This window comes from Orbicella faveolata, unplaced genomic scaffold (genome assembly GCF_042242905.1).
Source record: "Orbicella faveolata isolate gen_17 unplaced genomic scaffold, um_ofav_v1 contig_24, whole genome shotgun sequence".
NCBI classification, from domain to species: domain Eukaryota; kingdom Metazoa; phylum Cnidaria; class Anthozoa; order Scleractinia; family Merulinidae; genus Orbicella; species Orbicella faveolata.
This window is the reverse complement of record NW_028301552.1, coordinates 25,555,613-25,580,480: the sequence shown is the minus strand read 5'-3', so window position 1 is coordinate 25,580,480 and position 24,868 is coordinate 25,555,613. Positions and strand designations below refer to the sequence as shown.

The following is a 24,868-nucleotide window of genomic DNA, read 5'->3' as shown; positions in this document are numbered from 1 at the left end:
AAGAAAATGCGTATCGTTGAATATAAATATAAAATGTTGAATATAAATATATGTTGTTGAACATAAATATAAGTTGTTGAATATGAAGGTCCAAGTTGTTGAATTTTGCAACATTTGGCTAACCATAGTCAATCAAGAGGTCAAGTTTTACTTCTGGCGAAATTGAAAAACCGCCATTTCTCCGCCAATATTTAACCTTTTTCAAAATTTTTTTCAGAAATTCGAGATTAATCTTCGACCACTACTTTGACCCAAAAAGCCAAATTTGAAGAAAATTGCCGACCCGAAGGTATACTGTAACCTTAAGCAATTGTGAAATTAAAGCCTGAAAAAAAATTCAGGCCTGAACGGGATTCGAACCCATGACCTCTGCGATACCGGTGCAGTGCTCTACCAACTGAGCTATCAAGCCAACTGGGAGCTGGTCACATTGTCAGAACTGACAATGCTATTCACTATCTATCACAGACTAGATAGTGAGTAGCGTAGCCAATCAGAGAACGACATTCGTGATAGAACGCTAGTAGAGTTATACTAAAACTCGATAGAAACACCGTACATGTTTTCTATTCCTTAAAGACGAACTGTCTCTCGTAGTGCGTCGTTCCAGACGCATTTCGAAGGATAGTTCGTCCAGACGTATAATGCGTCTTGTGTCCGTCTTTATACTAGAGACGGATAACCAGACCAACTACAAATGTTTGCCCAAGTTCGTCCACACGGATAATGCGTCTTTAAAAAAAGGGCCAGTCGAGGACGCATTATCCTTCTGGACGGATAATAGTGATAATGCGTCCTCTAGTATAAAAACGGCCATTCTGACCACAAACACGGCCTTTTGGCGAGTTACACAACAAGGCTAACAAGGCAAGTTTGTTTTCTGAAAACCAGTCATAACCACGGATTTGCTGAGCTACAAATCGAAAAATTTATTTTCTGACCATAGATCTGAGGGTCATCGTGCATGGCTATTTGCCGAGCTACACATAAGCTTTGTTTTCTTACCACAACTCATGGCCATTTGCCGTTGCCGAGCTACATAACCATTCTTTCCTGATAACGCAGGCTTTAGTTACTTGTTGTAAATGTATGTATGCGTATGTATGCATGTATGTATGTATGTCGAAGTCGTCGAAGGCTAACGGGTCAAAATATTTGCAGCTTTTCGGAAATCATACACACTTCGAATCTATACGGCTGCGCGAATGCGCTCATGATGTAATTTGTCCCTGTTGTGGGGGTGGGGGTTGGGGGGAGCAAATCAGTAGACTGCAGTAGACTGCAAAACAGTCGTATTTTTTGCGAACGCGAGAGACGGTCAATATTCGAACGAAAAGTCTGCAGCGAGTGTAAGAACGGCGAGGGAGAATGGGGAGAGACGCTAAAAATATACGGGCGTGTGAGGCTCGCGCGCTTCACACGCGAGGATCGCGCTTACGGCGCTTCACGCTTTCCGAAAACGTCCGAAAACGACTGTTTTGTAGTCTAGCAAATCAGAGAACAAGTACGTCCGAAACATTTCGGTACAAACTCGATTAGGATTGCGTAACACTGCGTGAACACAATGATTGCGTTGCACAACGATTTGTTCACATGATTGAAAATGACGTCAATGGTTATGCTATCTCTCCACGTGACTACCGATAATGCAGCTCAGCGCACCAGGAGCAGATATAGAGCAAGTTGCGTACTCGGGCTTGTTTTGCTAACACTGTTTAGTGCGAAGGTTTGTGCACTTCTTTATTATACTCTCAGATCTCCACAAACTGCATTTCATTTTAGAACACAAACCAGGGAGAAGGCTGTCTTGGTCTGCAAGGTATTTTTACGCTCGTTTCTTCAAGTTTTGAGGTCATTAACTTGACTTAATTCATCTTTCATCTGTACGCTTAATTAAGGCCCAGTTCATACGTCGCATTTCTGCCGTGTCGAATTCAATTCAGTTAAGTGCGGCAGAAATTCGACTGTGGATTCATACGTCGCACTTGTGTCGCACTTAATTCAGAATTTATACTGTCGGGTATGTCCGCCATCGGAAAATGTTTTAAACGTAGAGTATTCAATATGGCGGACGAAAATACCGAGTGACGAAGGACTTTAATTTTGCGAAAAATTTGTCCGAGAAGGAGAAGGCTGACAAAAGAGCAGTATGTCTTGCAATATGTTCAGGTTGCATTGGGTCGAGAATGGCCAAGTTTCTTCTTTTTCTTTGGCAGGAAAACATTTACGCATGCTCAATACATTAACATAATGTATGCATTAGATTCGACATGGCAGAAATTCGATGTCTGGATCGGTGTCGCATTTCTGTTGGATAATGCAACAACACCAGTCGAACGTGTGGCAGAAATGCGGCAGCCGATTCAGACGTCGAATTTCTGTCGAATTTAATTCGTTGAATTGAATTCGACACGACAGAAATGCGACATATGAACCGGGCCTAAGTGCTTTACAACAGTGCACTTTCTAAGTGCTTTACAACACAACGGAGCACTGTCGAGGCTTCTTTATTTGTTTTAAGATAAAGAATCCAATAATTTCCCCACGCAATCGGCTGAATTTTCAAACCAAACTTGACTTTCCAAACGAGTAAAAGTGGCGTCAGCTGTGCTCTGTTCTCTGTTCTCTGATAAAGCACGCTAAAATAAGCCAAACACAACCCTTGTTAGAATTGTTCAAATAATTTGATTGGCTAACGAAGTGACAGCTGTCAATCACAAACTGGATTTCAGCTTAGCTTTCAGTTTCGAGTAGTCTCTACAAGCGGCTTTTGAGAGAAGAATGATGCCTTCAAAGTTCTTTTTTTAGTTAACTTTTAAATAAGGATCTAAATGTGGGTAAAGGTTTGTAGTCCAGAGGAATCTGACCGTATTGTGGCTCATGAAAACGTGCACTTTTCCGAAACAAGGAGCGTAAAGCTTGCGCATGAAAATGCAAAATGCTGCGTTGAATTTGAAAGGAGTTACAGTTATTTATGGCTTGCAGCAGCTTGCAGTAAGATTGCCCAAACTAGCGTAAAAGGCTAAACTGCTCCCACTGGTTGTACACCCAGCATAGAAGAGAATATCAAAGCAAGCTTTGAACTGACCAGTTGTCGGTTCTTTTCACTAAGATGATTGGAGAACGAGCATTACTACACTGCATGTAAGTGTTGTTTAAGCAATTGAGCATTTTTACAAAAATAAAGCTTCTCATCATAAACAGAGACAGCTCAATTGTTGTTTTCTGTCGTTGTTTTACTTAAGTATAATTTCTGCTTTGGTAACAAATACAATGTCTTTTATTGAAGTACTAGTTGTACCTATCAGGAAGTGCCAACGAGTGAATTTGAGTTAGTAAACAAGCGTCAATTGAATTTTGTAATATTTATTTGGGATACTTCTAGTATAACAGGTGTTAAAATCAATTTCTTTTAGTTAATGTTTCAACTTATTGTTGTAATTGAACACAACATTGTTTATTGTTTCAACTCCATGAGTGAACAAAACGCTAAACAATTTTTTGCGTATTTTTAAAAATCATACTTGTTACACTTCCAGTATAACAGATGTTAAAATCAATTTCTTTTCCCTCGTTGGGTGATTGGATTTGTTGTGATTGAATCGTACAGTTGTTAAAGCTGAACAAGACCCGAGTTGTTTTGTGGAATAAATTAGGGTGTTGTTTATTTGATTCAGGGTAACGCTCAGGATTTGTTCACCATCTGTTCGGTGAATTATTTCGGTAAGTAGTTTGTCTGACATTCTGCTTTTTGAAGGTGAATGTAACTTGGATTTGTTGCGATTGAATCGCATAATTGGAAAACCTCATTCAGGTGTTTATTCGAGTGAAAGCGCTCTTTGAGAGTAAATTTCAATCAATGTGTTGACAGAGCCAAAGAAGCTCAAATCGAACCAACGAGTTCACTTCTGATGACCTCTGAGCAAAGTTCTTGAAATTAAAAGAAACTTCAAACCAAACATATACCATTAATCACTTAAAAACTTACCATGAATCACCGAATTGATTGCAAATAAAAAACACGTTCAAATTAAAAAAACAACATCAATAATCTTTGTCATATTACATGTAAGCTTGTTTTACACTGTCCTCTGCTCAACACTTTTGTCTCTGTGAAAATGCGTTGAATCGAAGTTACAAGCACCTCATTGATCCTTTACTAACTTATTTTAATTTACATTCACTTTTAAAAAGCAGACGCTGTGTCTCTATGTCCGGCAGCTGGACAGGTTTTTCAAAATAATCCATGTCTGAATCTGGAAGGCCGCCGGCCGGTTGCCGTGGCGCAGTGGTAATGGGTATCGCTTGCCATGCCGGTGACCTGGGTTCAGTTCCTCTTGAGGTCGCCTGTCACAAAGTTCTTTTTACGTTGTTTTACTTTTCAAAAAAATAGTCTCACTGGTGGACACAGAGTATTTTAAAAAACCTGTCCGGTTGCCGGACATGTAGCCACAGCGAAATGCAGAATGTCAGACAAACTACCTACCGAAATAATTTGTGGAACTGATGGCGAACAAATCCTGAGGGTTACTCTGGATCAAATAAACAACACTCAAATTAATTCCAGAAAACAACTCAGGTCTTGTTCAGCTTTAACTATTTTATGATTCAATCACAACAAATCCAAGATGTATACGCCTCAAAAAGCAGAATGGTAGCCAAAATAATTGCCCAACGAGGTTCTGCACCCAGGAGAGCTGAACAAATATTGAAGCCTCATCACGTCACAAAGAAAAATAGTGTTCTGATTGGTTCGTGCGATATATCTACAACATCCGGCTACATCCTAATATGGCCAAAAAAATATCACTGGCAGAACAGGATTACACGAAAATTGAGCTGAAAGATCTGAGATTTTTTCTGCATAGCCATCAAACTATGCACGGCTCTATATCCTGCCGCCTCAACAGGGTCGCGTTTTCGCTCACCTGTCTCGTTGGCAACTAGTTAGGTTGAGAATTTGTTTATTTCGCTATGTGTTTTGTCAGTGGAAATCTAGCAACACTTGTTATTTTAGTATAGTTTTAACAATACTGTTGCTAACAATGGTGTCCGTGAGCCATATTTACTGCGGACAAATAGCTCATTTCCATTGCGTTTGTCTGAGTCACAGGGGATGTTTAATTTGGGTCAAATTTGTCAAAATTCTGAAGCAAAAATATGAAAACCAGCTTACCGTCATCAAACCATGCTCTGTTCTCTGATAAAGCACGCTGTTTCAGCCAATCAGAGTATATGTTATATGGAAACTTTATTATAGTAAACAATAAGCATGTTCAAACATCTTTATTGTCGAGTCATTCCAATTAGGTTGCATTTACTTACGGAGCAACGGCTGTAAGTGGGGAGGTACTATACCCTTATGGATAGTGCTTGTCTGTGATAATTTTTCTGTAAACAAGCGAGCTAGAAAACTATACCTCTTACTAACCGAGTTCAAGGGCCATACTGTAAGTTACAGACTGAGTTTTTAACTTGGAAAATTTTCCAGGTTGTAGTGGTGGGACGATTTCACTCCATCACTCCTTCACTCCTTCACTCCTTCACTGGGTCACTTCCTGTTAGACATTTGGAATCCCGGCTGGGGGGGTGACTCCCATATGAGAAGGTCAGGGATACTCGTTAGAAAATTTGAATTTAACTCCTAAAGAAGACTAATGTGGGCGTTGTTCGAGCTTCATTAGACCCCTAAGATCAGTGGAAAACAAATGAGAGTGTTTCTTTTATTATTATTTCTTTGACTGCATGCTAAAGGATACTTTGGCAGCTGAGAATGATGACATTTTGCCATCAACACCCTAAGTGAGACCAGAATCCTTGATTTGCACCCGAGATGAGGGGCATCCTTGCCTTTTTCATATAGGAGTCTCCCCGGGTTTTGAACATTGCGTTGTCCAAGGCCTTTTTACAGGCGATTGCACCATGTTAAGTTAGTTATTCTTTGAATTTCTGACACAAGTACTCAATATCTTACCGCAGAAATGATTGACATGTACATTGAACAGATTTTTGCACAGATGTTTTCATATATAGAAGCTAATTATTTTTAATAGCTCATTTCCTGAAGGTGTCTGCTTATACAGATTAAACCGTACTCAATTGCCGAAAACTGAGGAGATATTGAAAATCACAAAATTGACGAGCTGTGTGAAGTTTTGAATTATGATTCAAGCAGTGATTAAAAGGTTTTGAATGATCAACAGACAAGAGAATTGAGGGGAATTCGAACAACGTGTTCCACCTTTATTTATACAGTATTATAAACAAATACTTCAAAGATGAATACGGACATGGCAAATTGATTTGAACAAAATAGTTGATAAATAGAAAAAAAAAGACATTACACAAGACTGGGAGTTCAGCAGCCTTGGAAAGGGAAGGGAAAAAAAATGAAAAAAGAAAAGAAGTTATTGCAACATGGGATATTCGTATTTGGTAACCCATCCAAGCAGGAACCCCAACTTTGTTGAGCGGATGAGATGTGATGCTGTCCTTGTGGTATTATGACCATGTGTTGGATAATTTTGAAAGATCTCTCAAAAGGTAATAAAGAAAGAAAAAAAATCACTGATATCGCCTGGGAAAATAAGGAATGGAAAAAATAGAAATGAAAATGAGAATCTGGTACTTGCTTTGCTGATCACCATTGCTCTGCCGAAAGTGAAACTTTACTTTGCTCAAAAAAGTTTTTATTTTTTAGGTGCTTCAGCTTTTAAATCTTTACCTTTAAAAATCAAGCAAATTAGCAGTAGGGTACTATTTAGGGAGTCTGTAGATCAATTTTTTGTATAGTGTAGTTAATAAGTTACGAAGTCATTCTTATCTTATTTTAGGTTTTATCTTTATATTATGTCGGGAAAAGGTTGTTGTTATTCTTCGTGGTAAATGCAATAATAAAGTGATTCACACCATCCATTGTACTTCTCGTACAATGGATTGATTTATGAACTATGAGACGGCGCAGCCATGGGGAGCCCTGTATCCGTGGTTATTGCTAATCTCTACATGCAGATATTTGAAGAACAAGTAATAGAGTCCGCACCTTGCAAACCTAAGATCTGGAAATGCTACGTAGATGATACTTTCACCATCCTGAATCGGGATAGAGTTGATGTCTCCCTGCAACACCTAAACAGTCAACAACCATCAATCCGTTTCACCATGGAGATCGGGAATAACAGCAAGATCACCTTTCTCAACACGTCAGTTTATAGAGAACCTGATGGCCGCCTTACCATCAGTGTCTAAAGGAAATCAACACATACTGATCAGTACCTAGCATATGATTCACACCACCCTCAGTTGTTAAAGCGCAGTATTGTGAAGTGTCTGTACGACTGGGCTAAATGTCTCATGACCAAACTATCAGTAATCGCTGGAGAGAAGAAACATCTGTCATCTGTACCTGTTTCTAACAGAGATCCCTCCTCTTTTGTACAGAAGATCACAAAGGCACGAACAACCCCAAGAAGAGAGCCCGTTGTGGAATTTAAATCCACCGCCATTTTACCTTGTGTCCAAGGAGTTTCGGAGTCTCTCCGCTACTGCCTAGAACAACAAGGTATGCGCACCGTCTTTAAGTCTGACACGACACTTCGGTCACACTTAGTGCGACCAAAGGACACCATTAACCCGGCTGAACAAGATGGTGTTGTCTACAGGATTCCCTGTGAGTGCGGCAAAGTCTACATCAGGGAAACAGGGAGATCTATGCAGGAGAGGATCAAAGAACATGACAGGGATATATGACTCGCCCGTACCCAGACCTCTGCCGTTTCTGAACACACCTGCGAGACCGGCCACTATGCTATCTGGAATGATGTCAAGTTTATTGATCGAGATCCTCACTGGTACACACGTAGGGTCAAGAAAGCTATTCACATAAGACTTCACCCTAGTAACATCAACAGGGATAGTGGAATGGAAATTCCTGAAGCATGGATGCCACGATCAAAAAACACAACAACAGGAGAATGGCACAACAACAGACTGCTGAGGGAACAGCTACTTGCCGGAACAATGGAACAATAGGAGGATTGAAATGCACCAATCACAGCCGACCTTTCTGATATAAATGATACTGTGCATTAAGTCGACCTTATTGCTTGAAGAAGACTAGCAGTAAGCAGTCGAAATGTCGTGATCTACATCTGGAGTGACTACATTGTGAGACAAACGATAATACACTTTATTATATCTTTATATTATGTTATTTAGACAGGACCCCTTTGATAACAGTACTCTTGCACTGAAGGGCTATCCTGTATAAATATTCATTATTATTATTATTATTATTATTATTATTATTATTATTATTGTTATCAGACAAGAAGCCATATGTTATATATAATAATTATGTATAACGTCTCACATGAGGATCACTAATAACTTTATGAATGTTTTCAACGGTGTTACATCTCCTCATGTATTCTCTTATTGTTGTGGTTTTGCCAGTGGGCTTTGACTTTAACTTAACCTATGGATTAAAACCTCAAGTCAGTGGCCTTAAAATTGTCACTGTTTACAGACGATCCATTTTCCAAGTAGAGTGGGTCATAGCCACTTTGATTTCCCCATAAAACGAGGATCAGTAACTTACACTACAGACTGAGAAAATGAGGTTAGTAAGATATTTATTATATCTCTACTGTGTGTCTGATGGGTTTGGGAATGATTTCTATTCACGCAGAATGGTTTCAAATTTCTGATGCACCTCGAAAGCAAAACGCGTCAATTTGAAATTGTTGTTAAGTTACTCTTACATTGTTGACAGGTTTGATACACAATTTCAGAAGTAAAAGAAAGTTTGAAACTTTAACTTACTAAACAAGTTAAGAACACTTGGTGATAAATCATGAAACATTTTGGCAACAAAAACAGCTTTAAAATTTTAGCAGGCCGTACAGGACAATATGGCCTGCTAAACTGACCAGTCACAGCGTGCCTACTAACTGAGAGATATAATAAAAAAAATTAACCTATTGACTCCTGTGCTGCCCATAACCGGCTGTGAGGAGCCTTGGCCTTTGTTCCACTTCTGACGTCATCACCACTGACCAAAATTGGCATCATCTATACTCAACTTCTGCAGGAGGAAAAGATCTTTCCAATGATACCCAGATCAGAGTGATTAGCTCAATGGAGCCTGAAATATGCATGAAAATGCTCAGAAATTTGAGTGGAAAACTCAGGGTAAAATTTCCTGCGAATACACCTGGCTGCTCCATGGTAAAAATTTCCCGTCTTGATGATGCCTTCTCAGAATTTTTTGAACTCGAAGAAAGCCCAGTAAAAGGTCAATCACTGCAGCAAAAAGATAAGAAAAAGAAAAAAGGAAAGGCAAAATAAATTTAAAAAAACCCCAAAAGCCTAAAGATGTTGGTCACTCTCTCATCCAAAAAATATCTCAAAATTTTGATTTCTGCGCATGCCCTAGCAAAAAATGTTGTAAAAATGTGATGCTAGTGGAAAGAAAGGCATGCTTTCATGTTGCAAATGTATTTTTGAGGAGATTGGAGCTAATTTGGCCCATATCCAGCCTGAAAATCTCCAAAATGTCCAAAAAATGCATTTTTGGCAAAAAGCTCTGGGATTTGACTTTCACTTGCATGCCTGTCATTTAAAAAAGTTGAACTGATTTTGAATGATTTTTGAATGATTTTTGAACTGGCATATGTAAGAAAATTTAGTGGTGAACAGTAAAAACAGCAGAGTGTTTGGGTGCTTACCATTTTTATGAAAAAACCGGTTGGTGTGACCATTGCATAATGGTAAGTAATTTTCCGGACATAACAGAAACTGCCAGGCCTTCTGTTCTCGCTCACTCAATCTGGCACAAAATGTCGTGCAAAATTCAATATTACTGGCTCTTCTGTCAAGATGGCGGACGAAAGCATTATTGTGGTCAATGAACTATCTGAAGATTTAGAGGTAGAAAACGAGCTTTTTGAAGAAGATGATGGCCTGATAGTGTTTAGCATCTCAGCTGTTTCATGAGATGCCATCTTAACAGAATTAAGGGTTATTTTGAGGTAACATTGTTCCCACAAACGCTCTGAGTGAATTTTGCAGTCACTTTCAAATGACAAGAGGCACATCTGAGTTCTTGTGCAGAGAAATTATTAACATAGGAAGAATTCCAACGGGGCAGCCTATTCCACCAGTTAAGCAAGTGCTTGCTCTTTTATGGTCAAAGGCAAATCAAGAACCTGCCAGATTCGTAGCTGACAGATTTGATATCACAATGAGCAGTGTAGACAGAGTGCTGCAAAGGGGAACTCAAGCACTGGCTGATCTTAGTTCCGAGTACATAAAGTGGCCAAATGGTTAGTGCTTCTTTTTTCATTATGTTTACTTCAGGTGTTATTTCATCGACTTTAGTGGTCTTGATGTATTTGTTTTTACTGTTGTTTACATTGTAAATAAAATGATAGACCTCTGTATGTTTTCTTGATTTTTCAGAGCAAAGGATGTGAGCTGTCAAGGCTTCATTTGAAGAATTGGGATTCCCTGGTGTGGTTGGCCTTATAGATGGAACGCATATAAGCATTAGAGCCCCTATAGAAGAGCCAGATGCGTACATAAGTTGGAAAAAATTCCATTCAGTAAATGTGCAAGTTGTTTGTGTTGAAAACATGGTTTTCACTAATATTCTAGCTGGATGGCGAGGCTCTGTGCATGACTCTAGGGTCTTACACAACTCTGCTACATATAATACAGCTGCAAACAAGTTGGAGGTAATACACATCTGCTGGGTGATGGAGGATATCCTCTACAGACTTGGCTCATGACACCATACAGAGACAATGATCATCTGACCACAGATGAACTCTGTGCAATTATGGTCTGTCATCTGATACACAGACTGTGGAGAGAGCAATCAGGCTTCTCAAGGGAAGGTGGAGAAAGCTACAGCACATTGACCATCTTAATCAAAAGCTGGCAGTGCTCATCATCATTGCTGCATGTGTTCTCCACAGTCTGTGCCTTCTCCATGATGACTTTGATGAAGGTTACATGCTTGACAAGAGCATGAAACTGATGACAATGTCAATGACAATGGTGCTGCTAGGCAAAATAACAGATAAGCCCAGCAGAAAAGGAACCCTTTGAAGGCTATAGTTTATGCAAACCATATTTAAAGGACTACTCATTTAATATAAACTAAAGAAAGGAGAGTGGCAGGTGGAAATTTCTCCACTTTCTTCTTATTATGGGCCTAATAATATACATGAAAAAATTCCTCGATACTGATTGGCTGAGAGCAGTGCAGTTCAAGTGTAACCAGGGCTTAAAATAATTTTCAGACCGTGGCTGGTCATGTTGACTGGCCAAAGTAATTTTAGCTTGGTCACGTCTTGGACCATTTTCACATATATTGTTCTGTTGTCACTTTTTGCTGTCTTATTCACGTATTCTTAATATGAACAAAGGTTCTCTTCATGCAAGAAGTTTCAGGCGTATACACCTCTCTGTCTTGAAATAGCGATAAACTGAAAATGGATTTTTGGGCTCGAAAAGTTTCCGGGTTTTTCGAGAAATACGCCCCTGGAAATGGAAGAATTGTTCAAATGGTAAGTGAATTTTCACTATTCTGTTCCGAACAGAAAAAGAGGAGTACCTCTAGAGGTAGTCCACAATTTCCGCATGGATTTTCTTGAAAATTACTGTACCATTTGACTTCAAACTGAAATTTCCAGATTTTTTGGCTAAATGGTAAGCACCTTACATTTCTCTGAACTATGGGTCGTAGTGTTCTTCTTGCCATGTTTATGCAGATCTTGCAGTATATATTAATAGTATCTTCGTCATAATTACTTGAGTCACAGCCACAAAAAAATGATAACTGTTGCCTAGCATGTCCATGTGTACTTATGGTAATCTTTTGTTGCTCATCCTTTTTTTCCAGTTAAGATGATTGTGCTTGTACTCTTCCACTGGTTTTTTCCTTGTGGTGAGTTGACTCTTCCATCATTTTTGCTTTTCATATTCGCTCATGCACACAAGTACAGGGCAATCTTATAAGAATTGCTGTAAATTTTGTTGTTGTTTTACAGTTTTGTCAGAAAACATTGGGGATGGTACAGTCCGCTTGGTGGAAGGCAACTTTACTTTTGAAGGTCGTGTGGAAATCTATCATAACAAAGAATGGGGAACAATATGTGATGATGGCTGGGGTATGGAGGAAGCCAGTGTAGTATGTCATCAGTTGGGATACATGAAAGGTGCTCAGTATTGGTACGGCAATGCCAAATTTAAAGAAGGACAGGGCAAGATCTGGTTGGATGATGTGGTTTGTTATGGGAATGAATCTGCTTTGACTCACTGTCATAACATTGGTTGGAATGGACACAACTGTCGTCATTATGAAGATGTAGGAGTGGTTTGTCTACCTAAGGGTGAGTGTACATCCTGTACATTACGAACGAATGCGTTAAGTAATGGTCCGTGTAAGAACTAGGAAGGCCAAATGCAAAATCGATTAAAAAGTGTGAAGTCTTAATTATTAATTTCAATTAAATCAACGAATCTGATTGTACCATATCAAAAAAGTTGTTGAATATTAAATAAAGAAAGAAAAAAGTGGAAGAAATACCCTTTTATGGCATAGTTTACCGCATACCCCTTATTTTTATCACTTGGCAAACTTGAGCATTGTCCTGTGTATCAATCAAAAGTAAGAGAGGAAAATGTGTTGACCTCTGGAAACTAACGGGATGTGCCATATTGGACTCAAGAAGGAAAGCGTCTTCTACTTGATAATTGCTCGCAAAAATCTGGTTTGTTTTTAGTGCAGAGTGCACTATTGGGATGGTTATGGGAGCTGCCTGCCGCTAAGGCACTATGGCACTATGGCACTATGGCCTTATGGCGCTATGGCGATAAGGTGTAAACTTTAATATTTGTTTAATTAATTAATTTCAATTAATTAATTAGTCTAGAAGCAAGGAAGTGGTGGGAGTGGGGTGGGAAAGGTACATGTGTACTCTACGCAAAACACATTTCATCACCGTCAGTTAGGTATGAACATCGCAAAGCTATATATTTGTTTCAGGTAACCCCTTGTTCTTCTTGTGGTACCATTCTCTTCAGAACAAAACTAATTTGCTCTAAACGCATGCGTAGATTAGTTAGCATTCGTGGCTTCTATATTAGGTGGAGGATGCATTGCATACGGAATCACGCACAAATGTTGAGTGGTTTTCCTTACGGTAGAACTCAACATGTAAGACGCATGCGTTCTAGCATCGTTAGTGTTATACACTATCTCTCCACGCGGTATTTTAAATGTCATGTCATGTGACCAAGGACGGCAGTTATTTTTCAGGTAGCGCCAATTGTCCCTTTTTATTGCAAAAGTGAAACGTTACTGTGGTTGCATAGCTTTTAGAATTACACACAGGTCGGTTCAACAAATATCATCTGCTGTTTTCAATCTACAATAGTGTGCTTGTCAGGGTTCAAATGTGTTGCTTCTCCTTAGCGGCTTGTTTATTTCTTGCCGTAATTGTGTCTGTAAGAGAGACCAGAAAGTTCCCAAGTTAGTGGCTATAATACTCCGCAAATTGTAAATTTGTAACAAAAGAAACCAGGAAAGTACTCAAATATTGCTGCAGACTCCATGGCACCTAATGAAAAGCGGATATTAATTTAAGGTTACTTCAAACCTTCGTGGGGTTATATTGGTAGTTTTTTTTTGGTCAAGAAAATTAATGTCCGCGAAGCACAAGTTTGCACACTGCGAATGCTAGGGGTTCTGTTATTCATTGGCTCGCGGCTTTCAAGTTGACACATTCCTCTGCGAAGGCGTGATATGTTTATAAATCTTTAGAAGGCGAAAACTCGCACTCATTTTTCGAGAGAATCCCTTCTCTTTAAATGAATTAATAGGGTATGCAGATTTGACGGTTTTCCATGAAATTTGGTCAGAACATTCACTGATAGTTATGGAACAAAAGCGTGTCGGTGAATTCCTTTATTTTAAATACTTTCCTCGTGGTGGCCTTTAACGTAACAGGTTACGCGAATTTTTCAATAGTCGAACTTGACAGATCTATAAAAGGATAACCAATAGAAATAAAAGAAAATGCTGACACGTTGTTGGAGATTGAGGCTTTGTGATTAACACTGCACAGTTAATTTGCATGAATGATCGCATTTGATACCCGATTAATTCACTGGAACATCAGTCGATCAGTTTGAAGTTGATGGTCTCTGCTGCCTCTGGAAAGCAAAATCCAAAACAAAACATAATTTTATTGAATTCTACATTTTATAACCTTTCTGTTGATATATAGTTTGTGGGGGTTTCCTTGAAAACAACGTGGGTACAAATTTTTTTCTGGAGGACTCCCGTGAAGGTTTGAAGTAACCTAAATCAGTCTTTGAGGAGACTCAGTTATATTGGCCAAGTAGCACTGTTTATTTTCAATACTTTTCGTGGAAATGCTTCTCAGCCATCAATATCATTGTGTGTTAATTTTAAATTGTTTTATTGTTAACAACAAAGGTGGCAACATAAAAAGAAAGTGGTGTTTCGTGACTATCTGATAATTAAATTAGTTCTTGTTCATCAGTAAAAATTTGCATTTTTAGTAAAACAACATAGTTTCTGTTCCATTTCTTCATCACTACATCAGATATTTAAGGTTCTTTCATTTATCACCAAAAACCATGCACATCATCCGTGTGTTGGAGAAAACAAGGGTTTCATATTACATGCCTTTGCAAGGAGAACAAAAGTATCAAGTGACAAAGTTGGCATGAAGAGCTAAATTGTCACGTTTGCTGCTTCAACGTACTATTGAATTTAAAATGAACGAAAATCAACGTAAAACACCAGGAGTAATTAATTTGTATGTAATTTTTGGACCTTGAATGAAAATACAACCTTGAAACATTCACACTGCAAAGGGGAAAAGCTCTAGTAGACTACCGAGGTAGACACAAACCGGAAGTGAACTGAGCATGGGTGAGTACTTGTGGGACTAATGTGCCAGAGCTACCAATTACGCTCTGCACTATCTGAGATTGTCTCTCTAGTATTTCTTCATCATTTAAGATGTAGCAGCGAATTCAACCGTACATTATTGTCTTCAAGTGACTTGAATTCCTTTTTTAGATAGTTTCTTTGCTGTTCACATCATGGGTCATGTGAAAACCACTGGGACGCAAGAATATTTCTGTACATGTACGCGAGGATGAAATATTTTTTTAATGTTTATCCAGTACACTGATGGTATTATGTGGAAGGAAAGTTTTTTGATGTAAAAAGAAGTGCAGTTCATCTGGGTAGAAAGACAATGCCGAAAGTCTGCTTGTTTTGAAGACAATATGTGATGAGCGTCATGTCAGATGTCTTGCCAGGATATTTCTTTGCTGTTGTGAAAGGTGTTGTGAATATGGGTTGTTTTCAACTTATGCATGTTCAACTGGGGATACTATTTTAGGACATATACAATGTGTGATATTAGTAATATCACCGTCCTAAGGTGAATTTTAAACAAAGAATCAATTTATTGTGTCTCTGTTTCTGTTCTTGCTAGGGTGCTGTGCTGCCTATTTGCACTGCAATAGTTGTTGACCTCTTTGATGAGTTTATCCTAGAATTTATCTGGCTGGTAATTTCTATTTATGCATGTAGGAAAATACCTAGATTTGTGCAGTACAGTTGTGTCACAGTACTTAGGGCTTTGTTTTCCTGATTTCAAGGCTTTTCTCTCACCGGTTGTCAGCCATGTGTTGTGTATCCATGGGTGTATATCATTATTCTTGCAAAACCAGAGACATTGTGTGCTCGTGGTTATTTGGATCAGGCCATGCGCACGGTCTTGGTGTACAGAGCCGTTACAAAATATGTAACACTAAAAAACACGGTGCAGTATAACATTTAAAGACAGCTTTAACAATCTGCCGACATCAAATGAAAGTAAATTATATGTGCATTTATCTCCTAATGAGAAAATCCCAGAATATCTACTTACTTTCGCTTGAAAACAAAATGAAAACACCATAGAGGAAATTGATGATAATAACAGGAGTGAATGAGTTTGAAATTTTTGACATATTTTCCGTTGTCATTAAAATTTTGAGACAAAAGTCTTGAAAATCGAGGTGCACATGAGTTGCAGATTCAAGTCGAATAGGTATTTTTCACAGAAAGTCAACACAATCAAAGAAAAAAGTGATTTTCTAGCGTTACATTCATATTTTCGAACCAAAGTTTTGGTTCGAATTTCAATGTCAAACATAAGCGTTTTGTCCAGCTTGTGAAAACATTTGCATTGTTTGTTTGGTTCGTTTCGTTTCCATCGTTTGAATCGTTTCTATCGTTTGCAATGTTTCTATCATGCGTTTCGTTTTTATCGTATGTTTGTATTGTTTCTATCATTCGTTTGATTTCTACTTTGAGTATCGTTTAGAACCCGGGTTTTGAACTATCTTTGGCGTCATTCTTGTGTCTGTTACTTGGTGACTTGCAACTGGCACATGAATCTCAACTTCAGCTTCAAATGATGCACAGTTCAGGCACAGGCAGGCACAGTTTAGGCACAACAAATATAAATTTTACATAGTTTATAAATTTCCAATGTGCAGATCATTTAAAATGTTCATCAACATTGTTCAAGGATAGGTTTAGAGTTATTTCACTGAAAGCAATGGCAAGCCTGCTTTTCCAATGCATCAAAAAAACGTGCAAAATGTTTGAAGTAAATGGCTTGTAAACGGTACTTGGAAGACTGTTAGAGTATCATTTTTGTTCCTAAACTGGACCAGAACCATGCTGCTCTTCCTAAATTTATTGCGTGATGAGCCAGTGCTATGAGAGGTTTGAAGTCAGTGAACTTGGGATCAGCTGAAAGTTTTGCGGCTTTCAGTGGCAGCATTAGATTACTCATGTCATGTCAATTTCTGTTGCATTAAGGCATGACTTGTTTAACATGACAACTTGTCTTAAACTACAAACGAAACCTCCTGTGCCTTCGTGAAAAACCTAGATGGATCCCAGACGAAACAACTGTGTTGACTCTTCTTGTTGACTTTTGATAAAATACAATTACAGGCTGGCCAATCAGAATCGTTGGTTCCCGCAGCTAGTAAAATTCCAAGTTGAATGAAGCAGAAAGGTTTACCACTGATTTAACCATTTTTTTTTTGTAGTTAACACCTTTATCAGTTGATATATCTTAATTTTTGTGACATTATTTTTAGGTAATCGAGCAATTGATCTTAACTTCAGTGGAAGAGAAGATCTTTCAATTTTGATGTGCATTTTCTTGTAGGCATGAAACAACCCATTAGAAGGTTTTCAGCATTTCAAAACACTACAAAATTGGTTGCAGCAAACAGATGATTGTTTTGTTTACCAAGCCAGTTTTTTGCATTAAGGGTCCCTGGAAGTCCCTCATGATGTCCACCGATCATGGAGGTCTTTTGAATAAATAAACTTGAGGTGCACAATTAAATGTTCGAAATGAAACAAATGATAGAAGGAAAACGAATGATAGAAACAATAGAAACGGAACGTTTGACACGATTTGACACCGGAAACCAAATGAACGTTACACACATTGTAAATGCTGCAAACTCTGCACCGTTTGAGATTGAAAATGTAACGCCACCTACGAAAATTTCAGTGAGTTATGTAAAGTTTTCTGCTTGTTACTCGCTAACCTGGCAAAAGAGAGGGGATTCAAACAACACCACCACAAGCTGATGTAACAGAGAATCTATGACTATGATTATTTTCATTCACATTCAGTCCATAACAAAAAATATTCGAGTAAAAGTCGGACATTTGTCAATGATTAGCGACTGCACACCAACACCATGCGCATGGCTACCTTTGTTTGCAACACATGAGTTGTTTTATCACAGGAATTGAGTTCAGGATCTTTAACCTGAGGAGAAATGCAGTTATACACTTTAGGAAATGTAAATCAATATTCAGACTGCGCGATCTGTAAAATTACATTTGATTGAAACCTTGAATCCATACATGGAATATACAATGGGATCCCACTTTTGGTAGTTGAATGTGGAATTCTTGAAGAGGTGATTCAACTGTTTGCAGTTTTTTTACATACCTGGGCTAAATTATTTGCTTCGTCTCAAAACGGTGAAGTAAAGAACGCAGGTGGAGTGTTTTTATCTCCAGGTGCGTGGGGTTTGTTTCTCCGTTCAATCACTTTTGTGCCAGGTTTTTGGAAACCTGAACATTTGTTTTGAACATTTGAGGTCGTGATTGATATTTTACTTGTGCTTTTACAATAACCTGAATTCCTTGTGAACTGGTGCTTACAAACTGCTTCAGCTCCACATATTTAGTTTCTAAACTCACAGTGGATACATACTCGAAAGAAAAACTTGTTTAAGTGGATTGCAAGTGAGGTAACTTTGCAACCAAAATTCAAAATTTGTGCTTAAATACTCAATAGCCAATGAGGGCTACTGAAATTAATTTGATTAGGGTAATGAGCATGAAAAAATTAACTGTGGCTATTGCACTTGTCCTGGTTTCGAAAGCTGGATGACTCTATCCATCAGATAAGTCGCTATCCAGTGGATAAGTGAAAACAAACCACACTATCCACTGGATAGTGATTTATCTGGTGGATAGCATTATCCACCTTTTAAACAACCTGGGCCTGGCCTATTGTTCTTTTGCCTATTTCTTACGTGGACCATAACTTAAATAAGTAGCTGCTTCTGGTAGTTGCTGAATTTTAATTCCACCAGGGTATGTGTTTTAAATTGCTCCAGATATGTGGCCAGTAATAATCACTTGTTTGTTCTGGACAGGTATATAATTGGCCCTGCTTTCCTTGTTAGCAATGCTTGAATGGTACGTGTTCTTGTTCTGGACTATTCTCTCTCTTCTGTAGACTCAAATAGTAATCAAACTGAGTGGACCCAAATAAGTGACCAGTTCGCCCTCCCTTCCACGGACATCCACTAAAGAGTAATGCAAGTCGGCATTATCCACCAACATCAGCAAGTCCACAAATCCTTCATTTGCTGGAGATGGGAAGTCACACTTGACAAGGTTGTGGCCACTTTTGGTGACTATTCTTCCAATCTTCAACCTTGTGGCTTCTAGTCACACTACAGGGGAATGTTTTTGTTTCAATTTCCAGTATTAACTGTCCATTCACACTTTCAATCTTAAATTGAAGGGTTTCGTGCAAAAAGGGCATATGTGACATTTTGGGGAGATTTTTATTTTTTGCAGGATTGAACTAATTTTTGGCAGACTGACTTGTTTTGACATGAAAAGCATCGTTGCATAATTGTTTTTGTTGATTTGCGCTTCGTTTTCGAGAAATAACTTATGCAAGAAGCTCAGTTTTCCAAGGGTATCTTTTGGATGTCTTTTGTTGAGTGAAAAACAAAAGAAACCTTTGTTTTGCTAAACGATGAAGTCACCGAAGCATGGTATTTGCCGCTAGTTTTATTATTCATATAATTACGCAGTTCTCCTACTGTTGCTTTGTTAGCACAAGCAAATAAGGCACTGAACTGGCCGGATGTGAGTTTGTTTTGTCGTGACACCGGTTTGATATGGGGTCGGTCAATTTTTTTTCCCGGTCTATTTCTCTACTTCTTTCAAAAATCAAAACATCTATTTAAAAAAAACCATGCTGTCAAAGCTGCTTAAAGTAACCGTTTAAGTTTGTGCTGCGTCAAAATCCACCTTGGAAGGATTCGCTCCAAAAGATGCTGCTCAGAAAACTAAGTTTTTGTTCATACGTTATTTCTCGAAAACGAAGTGCAAATCAACAAAAACAATTATACAACACTGCTTTTCATGTCAAAACAAGTCAGTCTGCCAAAAATTAGCTTGATCCTGCAAAAAATAAAAATCGGCCCAAAGTGTCACATACGCCCTTTTTGCACGAAACCCTTCAATTGTCAACAGCATGGTTTGAGAAGTCTCCACAGAGTTATTCAGGACATGGGCTTTGACTTTTTGATAGGGCTTCTTTAACTCAAGAGCTCCAATCTCTTTATCATTCAAAAAGGACTCGCTTGAGGTATTGTCCAGAATTGCATCCACTTTGACCTTCTTTCCTTGTGCTTTCACCCATACTGGAGTGGTATGCAGAGAGTAGGTGTTGCCGATACTTCAACTCAACAGCATTTGTAGTTTTTTGACCATAATTTATTCCACAAGTCCAGCCAGTTGTTTACAAAGCCCAAATTCTACACGACCAAACCCACGTCCTCACTTGCAGGTTACATAGTTTGTACTTAGTACTTCACATAATTTCCACCTGATGTCAAATCCAATTAAAGATAGAAAACTTAACTTCTGCGGTGGTAACAGTAGGCTTCATCTAAGCATCCTAAGTTACATGTCATAATAGTTCGCGTTCCAGGTCCGCCTTGTACCTCCTGTGATGCCGTGGTACTGGATACCCCAGGGAAAGTTTAACTGTTCCCACAGAAAGCATTTTAGCATTTTACAGTTGCTTCTTGTAGTTTTGTCAGTTAATGCACTTATTATATTACTGTATTTCCTAATGCTACTTCATAGAACACTCCCAAACAAACTCTGTGCTACAGGCAACTGGTTCAAATAGTGTTTATATTCTGTGAGCAGACTTGCGCTTGGTGAATCGCTCTTTGCTCGTGCATAACTCAAAGGTTAGGTTGCTTGCAGGCTAAATTGGCTTCAATGCCTGCTGATAACATAAATTTCTCATTGCCATTTTTTAGTTCAGGCTTACTCTCCTGATAGATCTATGTTTCAGATTACTTTTCCATTGATTCCAAAGAATTTTGACCTTTGCTGGATACAGATTCTGCAAATGTCACTCACTGCACATTTACTCAGCTCAGATCATAGCTAAGAGCACCTCAAAATAAGTCATTTGACTAACTTCCAGCACAAAATCTCATATAGAAGTGAAGAGAGGGTTGATTAGAAAACACTGGCATGTATTATTCTCTTGTAATCCTCGCTTTTTGCATACCATGGCGATTGTAACAGAGCATGTGAGGTTACAAGGAACATCACTGTACTTTGAACAAAAATTTTCAGTCTGAACCAAATAAAACATTTGAAAAAGCACCCACACAAAATAGATCTCAAACCCAACTTTTGACAATCATGGTTAATTTTGTTATTCCATTACACATTTCACTGCCTCTTTACGACCAGTTTGCCATAACATTAGTACTCAAGAACCTCAAAAACCACCTCTTAAGTTTTCATTCTACTTGTACCAGAAACAGGCAACAAAAAAATGCACTTTTCATTTTAAGAACTGCACTTGATGTAGGCTACACGTTTAACAAGTCAAAAATTAGTTCACCTCTTTGCTTTTGGAGTTTAACACTAAGCTCAAGTCTTACCAATGGCGTTGTGGCCATGCATTTTTCATCCACACAAATTAATTTGCACGTTCAAATTAGATTGTGGAGTCTTTGCCTTAATGTCCAATCTGCAACTACCATCATTGGCATCATTGATTTAAATGGCTTCAAACACTTTTCTGTTTTGGTGCATTTACACATAACAAACTCGAAAACTCCTTACAACTGTAAGATGTACTGGCAAACAGATTGAGTGACATGATTTCAACCAATACAGGTCTTTGTTTTCCTGAGTGTACAGTTCCTTGTATAATGAAGCTGGGAAGCTGTTCTCTCATGCATCACCGCTGCAATGCTTCAGTCAATGACCTGAAGGTGAATCCTTTCTGCAGGTGAAAAATGATAGTAAAAGTCACTTGATTGATTGTGGTAAATGGCCTTGTGATCCTTTACATCAGTAAATCTTGATTGTCGGACTGTGTAAAGTAGCCATTATTTCTTTGTATTTTTAGCATTCCAGTGATATAGTGATATACATAGTTTTCGATGGTTTCTTTTGAGTTGCGGACATCTTTTTGGTGCAGAGTGCACTATTGGGATGGTTTTGGGGGCTGCCTGGCACTATGGCACTGTGGCGCAAAGGTGTAAACTTTAATGTTTGTTTAATTAATTAATTTCAATTAATTAATTAGTCTAGCGGCAGGGAAGTGGTGGGGGTGGGGTGGGAAAGGTACACGTGAACTCTACATAAAACATGTTCCATCGCCGTCAGTTGAGTGTGAACATCTCAAAGCTATTTATTTGTTACAGGTAACCCCTTGCTCTCCTTGTGGTGCCATTCTGTTTAGAACGAAACCAATTTGGTCTAAACGCATGCGTAGATTAGTTAGTGTTCGTGGCTTCTATATTAGGTGGAGGATACATTGCATACGGAATCACGCACAAATGTTGAGTGGTTTTCCTTATGGTAGAACTCAACATGTAAGATGCATGCGTTCTAGCATTGTTAGTGTTATACACTATGTTTCCATGCGGTATTTTGTATGTCATGTCATGTGACTGAGGATGTCATGTGACCGTAAGTCTTGGACCATGAGTGAAAATACAACCTTGAGACATACGCACTGCTAAGGAGAAAAGCCCTAGCAGACTACCAAGTTAGATACAAACCAGATGTGAACCAAGCAGGGTTGAGTACTTATGGGACTACCATGCCAGAGCTATCAATTGCACCCTGCACTATCTGAGAGTGTCTCACTAGTTTATCACTTGCTTAAGTTCTTATTGGAGTGTAAAATTTAAACATGTGAAATGAGAGAGTTAAAGGTGGGTAATTCACTTGAATCACCCCCAGTTTCTTGGGTTTAGGTGCTGTGTACACATGAATGGTGCTATAGTAAACCATACAGTTATGTTATATGTTTTAAGTTTATGTCTAGATGTAATTATTAATTTAAGGAAAAGATTTGAGAACTTTTGCCTAGTACATTGCTGCGGTTGTTGTTGTTGCAGGTAATGTTTCAAACCAAGGAAACTGTGACTTTGAAAAGCAGCATGGAATGTGTGGGTTTGAAAATGATGTTGATGATGATTTTGACTGGGTGTTTGGAAGCCGAAACATTCGGTACTACAGACAGGGACCTAAAACTGACCATACAACGGCTAATACAACTGGAGAAGGTAAACCATTTTTATTCCTTTTTAGTGCAGAGTGCACTATAGGGATGGTTATGGGGGCTGCCTGCCGCTTAAAGGCACTATGGCGCTGTGGTGCTATGACGCTAAGGTGTAAACTTCAATGTTTGTGTAATTAATTATTTTATTAATTAGCATTGCAGCAAGGGGGTCGGAGGGGTTAGGTACCCATGTCAGTGTGCACTACTTAAAACTTGTTATACCTACAGTGCCGATCAGAAGAAACTGTTTGCGAATGGGTGTAGAATGGATACAGAATGGGTATGAGAATGTGAACGGAACGGGTACAGAAAGGATACCGAACGGAAATGGAACAGAAATGGAACAGATACGGAAAGGTTACGAATCACAATCAAAGTGGTTATGAGCCACTCAACTTGGAAAATGGATCGTCTGTAGACAGTGACAATTTTGATGCCACTGACTTGAGGTTTTAATCTGTAGGTTAAGTTAAAGATAAAGCTAAAACCCACTGGCATTGTTCAGAAATAGTGTGAAATGCAACTGTAGGAGAATAAACGAGTAGATGTAACACTCTTGAAAACATTTATGAAGTTATTGGTCCGAGAGACCGAGTTATCCTTGAGAGACCGAGTTATTATTGGAGAGGCCAAGACAATTATAAAGAAAGTACCGCTTCTTGTCCAATCACCAAAGCAAGTAATAATTTTCATTTTCATTCCTCTCATTTTTTTCACTCTTTATTTTCCCAGCCAGTATCAGTGATTTTTTTTCTCTCTTTGTTGCCTTATCTTATCTTAGAAATTAAAAAAATGCATTCAGCATAAAGTCACTATACCACAAGGACGGCACCGCATCTTGTTTGCTCAACAAAGTTAAGCCCTGTTCGGTGGCATTCATACCTGGATGTGTGACCAAATGCGAATATCCTGTGTTGTAATAACTTTTTTTCCTTTTTTTTCCCCTTCCCTTTCCAAGGCGATATTAAAGACTGCAGATCTCCCAGCCGTGTGTAACATTGTCTCTTCTATTTCTCAACTATTTGTTCCTCATTTTGCTATGTCTGTATTCATGTGTATTTATTTACAATATCGTGTAAATAAACAGCAGAACAGTGGAACACGTTCAAATTCTCAATTTTCTTGACTGTCGATCATCTAAAACATTAAATCACAGCTTGAATTATTCAAAAAGCTCGAAAAGCTCGTCAATTTTGTGACTTTCAATGTCTTTTAGGGCAATCGAGTATGGTTAAACCTGTATGAGTGGACACCTTTGGGAAATGAGTTATTGAGTTATTTTTTTGTAAAAAAAATACCTCTTAGTCGGTGCGTCGGGTATGTTATGGACGGGTCAATGGGTGAGTGAGTGAGTGAGTGAGTGAGAGATGTATGTATGTCACACCAATCAGATTGGATCTACTATAAACAGCCAATCAAATTTCTTGTTGTCAAGGTAACTGGTATGTGAGAAGAGTTGATCCCGATAGAGTTCAGAACGGCCATATTTATTCTTCTATAAAAGAGGAGGAAGTATTCATATACTGAGTTTACTTTGACATTTTCTGTGGGTTAGGCTGAGGATTTTAGTTAAATGAACGAAATGAGCCTTGAGGTTTGAAACAGTTCGTGAGTTAGTAGTATCCAAATGAACGGGATATTTTCATTTTTAGTTACAAAGGTAACTTGATACTTTTGTTTTTCACGAGGAGTAAATTTAATTAGAAGTCGCGAATCGTTGCTTCTGGTTCTTAGGACATGTTTTAGAGGGGACGAGACTTCAGATTTGAAACAGTTCTAATGTTTGCAATAGTAAGTGCAGGTAACGATTGTTTTGTTCTCGATGCATGTGAATATAACGAGATATTTTTGTTTTTTAGTTACAAAGTGTAATT

At 38.5% G+C, this 24,868-nt stretch overlaps 1 protein-coding gene and 1 pseudogene across 3 annotated transcripts in view; both read left to right on the top strand.

Annotated features, from left to right (window-relative positions):
• The first annotated feature begins 1,583 nt into the window (after positions 1–1,583).
• The window catches only part of LOC110047269 (scavenger receptor cysteine-rich domain-containing protein DMBT1-like), a 131,035-nt gene continuing 107,750 nt past the window's right edge, over positions 1,584–24,868 (top strand). For 2 of the 3 annotated variants that reach the window (XM_020753017.2, XM_089291579.1), the window contains exons 1-4: positions 1,591–1,819; positions 11,909–11,953; positions 12,057–12,398; positions 22,831–22,998. In XM_020753017.2, coding sequence (XP_020608676.2) covers positions 11,914–11,953; positions 12,057–12,398; positions 22,831–22,998 — 550 coding nt within the window. In that variant the 5' untranslated portion in view covers positions 1,591–1,819; positions 11,909–11,913. Of the gene's footprint in view, positions 1,820–11,908; positions 11,954–12,056; positions 12,399–22,830; positions 22,999–24,868 lie in introns of all 3 variants that reach the window. The other variant, XM_020753018.2, reaches the window with a different exon arrangement.
• Positions 1,826–9,367, top strand: LOC149111030 (uncharacterized; annotated as a pseudogene).